Raw genomic sequence first — 5,942 nt, forward strand, 5'->3', positions numbered from 1 at the left:
GTCCTTTTAATGTGACCTCTTTTTTTTAACTGTTTATTTTTCCAGTAAGAAAGCAGATTAGGGTTATCACACAAAAAATATATTTCTGTTTAGTCAGTGCTGAAATGCATGATGCTGAACATTTTACCACACCTTCATTTAGAGGTCTGAATATCTGCAGGTCATATTCAGTGATTTAATAAATGCTTGAGCACTCAAGCTCATCACCTTAGTGCAATTTTAATGTACATGTATTTTAGCAAGTAATTATTCACCATATTTCACCTTCCAATCTCCACTATAAGCATACCTTACACTACAAAAGCAGAAGAAACTTAGAGGTTGTTAGCACAAAATTGATGTGCTATGGAGGAACAATGTGCTGCTGGAACACTGTCACTAGGATGCCAACAAATGTAAGCTCAGCTGCTACAGTCGATGCCGTGGAGTTTGTGGTTGGAGCTGCTGTCATGTTCATATTTGGTGCTGCTGTGGTCACGTTTCCAGAGACTGCTCTGCGACACACGAAGCTGTCATCTTGGTCAGAACCACTGGAGGTGAAAGTCACAAAGCTAACATTCGCCCCCGCCACTTGATCCATGATCCAAGTCTGGAACCCTGACACTCGGGCATAGACTGCTGGGAAATCAGCCAGGGCACAAGGTACTCCAAAACTAGTAACACCAGCCTGGATCCATGATGACTTTTGTTTGCATTGTAAAGGTCCCCCAGAGTCCCCCTGAAAGGAAAATAATGAAAGTGCATTTATAAAGCTGGATAGACAGATAGATAGATAGATAGATAAATAGACAGACAGACAGACAGACAGACAGACAGACAGACAGATAGATAGATAGATAGATAGATAGATAGATAGATAGATAGATAGATAGATAGATAGATAGATTTAGAAGTGTAAACAAAAGAAGTCAGAACAGCAACTTTAAATAAAAATTAAAAAAAAAAGGCTAACCCGGCACGCTCCTTTGTTCGGTTCTCCGGCACAAATCATTTTGTCAGTGATATCTGCACCTATTGGCCGGTAGTTGCAACTGCACTGCTTTTCTCCAATGACGGGATTCTGAACCTCCTGCAGTGGGTGAGAATCTGGCAAGTTGTCTGTGGGAAAGATAATGTAAAGTTAGATGATGCACTGTTTATTTTCTTCTTTTTCTGCATGCACCGTTTTGAGGTCTTGTCCATGTATGTAGTGCCACTGAGCTCCATTAAATGACCAATTTATCTTCTCTTAACTTACTCCCTTTGAACCATTATATCCAACAGCATGATATTTCATTTCATTGTTACACAGATGACATTCAGCTATACTTAGCTCATTTCGCTATTGTGGCAACAAATCCTGTGACAATGCAATAGTTCCTACACCATGAACATTCATTTGTGACAGTGCACCCTGCATCAAATGATGAAAAATGTGTTAGAAAAACAAGGGTGTGGGCAGAGGATTAGCAGTAATGTAACAAGGATAAGAGTCAGCACTCCCATGCTCCCTGCTCTGTGAAGCTGTACAAAGTATTATAATGCTTAGAGCCGAATGCTAATTTCAGTATGGTAACATGCTCCCAATCACAATGCTAACATGTTGATGTTGAGCAGGTACTGCCTATTTTTTTTGGTCAGCCTTACAACTAATAAAAATTATATTTACAGTATATAGCGCTTAGACAGTTAAGATATTCAAAGGCGCTTAACATGAAATGGATGAAAACAAAAATCAAAACCATAAGAGCATGCCTGGACTCACCCTCCTTTGTAATTTCGCCCCAGCCAGTGGACCAGCAGGGTGTGGAGTTGTGAAACTGGCTGGAGTTACTGGCCAGACAGACAGTTCTGATGAAGTCAGTGAAAGTGACGGGGCTGCTGAGCTTCATTAGGGCAATGTCGTTGTTGGTCGTCTCTTTGTTATAGTCAGAATGGACGATGATCTGGGACACAGTGCGGTTCACCTCATGAACATTAGGTCCGGACTGCGTCTCTCTTCCCAAGTAGAGAGTCCATGCACTAGTTGAGTTTCTGGATAAAAGAATAAATAAATAAAGATAAAATGCATTGTTTTGCAAGTTTGAATGATGTGGGAAATTACTGCATAAAGCTAAAGAAATGTAATACAACTGAGGCTCATCAAGTTATTCTTTTATTTGTTAATGTAAAGATTGACCTGAGATACAAACTTTTTTACATCAAGTCCAGTTTCCCAAAATAGGACTAGATTGTAACTAGAATTGTAATGGAACTAGATTGTGTGCAAACTTGAGTATGTAGGAATGGCGGAGTCAGTGATTCTCAAGAAAGTTTTTGATGTTTAAAGTCACAAATAACATGCCCCTTAGATCAGGGGCGCGTCCAGAGAGTGGCCAAGGGTGGCGTTGGCCGCAACCGTTCATTGAAAATAGTTTGACACAAATGTAAGCTAACATTGCCTCTTCCACTAAATTTAATATTTACCAGTGTTGGAAAATCTAGGGGAGAAAGTTTTTATGGGATGATAAATGCCTTGTCAATGGTGTGATAAAGATCTAATCGGCCCGCTAAAGACTTTGATAAGGCAACAGATACAGGTTCTATGAGTTTAACTTACGACATTATGCAGTGGGCTGCTGTGAGTACCCACTGGTCACTGATGAGGGTCCCGCCACAGATGTGAGAACGAGTCCCAGAGAATAAGTAATGCATACTGACCATCCAGGGCCATGAACCAGCAGTGGCATTCTCTCCACCCCCTATCCGTGTGTTCAGTGGTGCCATACCACAATCTGACAGAGCATAGACAACTGTGTGTCAGTATATATACGGTAAAGTGTAGTGATTCACGTGTAAAAAAAAAAAAAAAAAAAAAAGGCTTCCATTTGTCGCTGCCTTAATTTTTATAATATTGCTTTTCTGGAATATTTGAAATGTGACTTACCCTCAGCCTTTGACCCTGTAAGAAGGAGATTGAGGAAAAAAAGCTGATTATATCTAATTATAAACTGCTTTGAAATAGAGAATAAACTCATTGTAAAAGCTCACCTGGCCCAGGGAGGAATGCACACAGCAGGAGTATCCACATAGTCCAGGCTGCCATAGCTTACTGTCACAAAAACAAACTTCTTAAGCTTTTATGTCACTGCTCAGCCACTTACGTGCACTGATACATGGAGTAACCACTCCCTACCTATGTGCTGAAAGTCTTGACCTCACCATAGTTGTCTGGAAAGACATTCAGGAAAGATTCTGTTGACAGAGCCAGGCTAGCTGTTACCCCAATGTTTCCAATCTCAAGTTTATTTTTATCGGACAGCAGTATATCAGTTTTTTAAGTGGTAATGGTATAATACATGAATGACTGACAGGTCATCCTCTAGTATTTAGAGAGACTATAAAAACAACCTTTTGTGGTTGGCCATTCTGTTCTGTCTTTCTTAAAACAAGTTTAATAGGCAAGGCAAGGCAAGGCAAGTTTATTTGTATAGCACAATTCAACACAAGGTAATTCAAAGTGCTTTACATACACATTAAAAACAGCAAGACACAATTGAAAACAGTAAAAACAGTCAATTAAAACAGGGAAGATACAGCAGGATAAAAAAAGAGATAAAATAATAAAAAGCACAAGTCAAACATTGTGTAGTTAAAAAGTAAGGGCAGTAGAGTAGAGCAGATAAGTGTTAAAGTTAAGAGTACGCTTCAGTAAACAATAGTGTTTTCAGTCCTGATTTAAAGGAGCTGACTATGGAAGAATTATCCTATCTTTATTCAAGAGCGTAGATTTTCAGTTTGAGAGCATAATTTGTCTTTCTCGTGCTCAGATTTGTTCTCCTCATGCTCACATTTTGCGCTTGCACTCAGATTTCTGCTGCTTTCTTTCAAAATGTGTGCGTACACTTAAAAACCACATGCTTGTGCTCACATTTCTTCTTCTTGGACCCAAACATTTCGCTCGCACTCAAATATGTCCTGTGCGCGCTCAAATCTAAAGTCTACGCGCTCAGATCTCAACTCTGCGCTCTCAAAACTTTTGTGCTCGGACTCAGAACACGCACGTCCTCTCAGGTTGAGGTGTCTGCTCAGACTGAACGATGTCCCGCCCTGCGCTTAAACTAGTGTGTTTCACCAGCCAATAGGGAGACAGCTAGATAGTGGCCCCGTCTTAGGTGCGTTTCCTCGCCCTTTTGAGCGTACTGTTATTGAAACTACTGTATATGATCGATGTGTTTTGAGTTGTAGCAACATTTAGCAATGAACTTACTTGAGGTCTTTGGACATCCATCTCGTCTCCCATTCATTCGCTGCCGTGCTCCGAATCCTGCTCAAAGTCTCCTTCTTGTGAAAGCATTACCAACATTAGCCTAATTTTGCGCCCTTGGCTTTGACCGCGTAAATAGGACGGTGATACACTGCATTACACGCACCAATGTTATCCTCAAATCATTATCATCATCATAGTGTATTTTTCATTATACCTTTTTAATCACGTAGCCAAGTCTATTTACCCATCATCTCTTGTTAAACGTTTCAATAAGAGAATCAGCTGGTTACACGGATTGTATTACTGTTACATTAATTTATCAATTAAAATTTTAAATCATAATAACACATGCAGCAAGAGTGCAGCGGATGGGATGCGAACCGGCGACCCATGGTTTAAAATGCAACAGGTGGTAGTGTACTTCACCACTGGACTATCATAACACCGCTATACTGCCTAAAAAAAAATATATATATATATATACATATACAAATAATAATAAAAATATATATATATATATATAATCTAAACTACATTAACTCTTTTTAGGACTACTTAAGATTAATTCTACATAAATATGCTGCGTCTTAAATAGGTGACGATTCAAATAGCTGGCTAATATGGTAAATTGGTGTATTTTAAGAGAGAAGCAGTTTTACAAACAGACCATATACCCGCCCCTCCGGAGCGCTCAAAAGGGCGAGGGAACGCACCTAAGACGGGGCCACTATCTAGCTGTCTCCCTATTGGCTGGTGAAACACACTATTTTAAGCGCAGGGCGGGACATCGTTCAGTCTGAGCAGACACCTCAACCTGAGAGGACGTGCGTGTTCTGAGTCCGAGCACAAAAGTTTTGAGAGCGCAGAGTTGAGATCTGAGTGCGTAGACTTTAGATTTGAGCGCGCACAGGACATATTTGAGTGCGAGCGAAATGTTTGTGTCCAAGAAGAAGAAATGTGAGCACAAGCATGTGGTTTTTAAGTGCACGCACACATTTCGGAAGAAAGCAGCAGAAATCTGAGTGCGAGCGCAAAATGTGAGCAAGAGGAGAACAAATCTGAGCAAGAGAAAGACAAATTATGCTCTCAAACTGAAAATCTACGCTCTTGAATAAAGATAGGATAATTCTTCCATAGCTGACCGTTTGGGCAGACCTCAGATCTGCAGGTAGTTTGTTCCACAGGTGAGGAGCAGAATAACTGAAAGCTGCCTCACCCCGCTTAGTTCTTGTAATAGATTATAAGAATGGTATCCTTTAACTGAAGTTAGTTGGGAGGTTGTTGTTATTGGTACATTCAAACAGAAAGCAATGACTGATGTCCCTCCCTGTTAGTGTGATTGATTTTCTTTTGACTGAAGCATGACAGACTGAATGCACACAGAAGATTTCTCAGGAATGAGCCCCTATCAAAAAAGACACAAAATATACATGATTATACATGTTGATTTAAAGATATTTGAGAACTTTTACTTTAGTAGCAATGCAGCCATCCAAAGATGCTCTGTTACAAGTACAACCCTGATTCCCCAAAAAGTTGGGATGCTGTATAAATCTTTAATAAAAACAAAATGCATCACATGTATATGTATATTTACAGAAAACAAAAGCTTATCGTTCGAACATAAAATAAACTGTCCTTGTACAGTTTTCAATTGAATATATGTCCTGAGGATTAGCATATTATTACATTCTCTTTGTTTACGTTTTGAGCC

General features: G+C 39.7%; 1 protein-coding gene across 1 annotated transcript; it reads right to left on the bottom strand.

Moving 5' to 3' along the window:
• LOC131959983 (chymotrypsin-like protease CTRL-1) lies at window positions 1–3,064 on the bottom strand. Its single transcript, XM_059325194.1, has 6 exons — window positions 3,010–3,064; window positions 2,906–2,920; window positions 2,579–2,753; window positions 1,745–2,013; window positions 953–1,098; window positions 1–718 (listed from the first exon to the last, which is right to left on the bottom strand). Exons 1-6 carry the CDS (start codon window positions 3,062–3,064, stop codon window positions 344–346), a joined length of 1,035 nt encoding a protein of 344 aa, XP_059181177.1. The 3' UTR covers window positions 1–343.
• Window positions 3,065–5,942: the final 2,878 nt, after the last annotated feature.

The sequence above is a fragment of the Centropristis striata genome, chromosome 21 (assembly GCF_030273125.1).
Source record: "Centropristis striata isolate RG_2023a ecotype Rhode Island chromosome 21, C.striata_1.0, whole genome shotgun sequence".
Lineage (NCBI taxonomy): Eukaryota > Metazoa > Chordata > Actinopteri > Perciformes > Serranidae > Centropristis > Centropristis striata.

Bases quoted from the DNA above. Each gene is read 5' to 3' on its own strand.
- LOC131959983 (XM_059325194.1), bottom strand. From the start codon at position 3,064: ATGGCAGCCTGGACTATGTGGATACTCCTGCTGTGTGCATTCCTCCCT. The intron at 1,099-1,744 runs GTGAGTCCAGGC...TCTTTCCCACAG, and splicing joins GGGCGAAATTACAAAGGAGG to ACAACTTGCCAGATTCTCAC. The intron at 719-952 runs GTTAGCCTTTTT...TTTTCCTTTCAG, and splicing joins CGAACAAAGGAGCGTGCCGG to GGGGACTCTGGGGGACCTTT.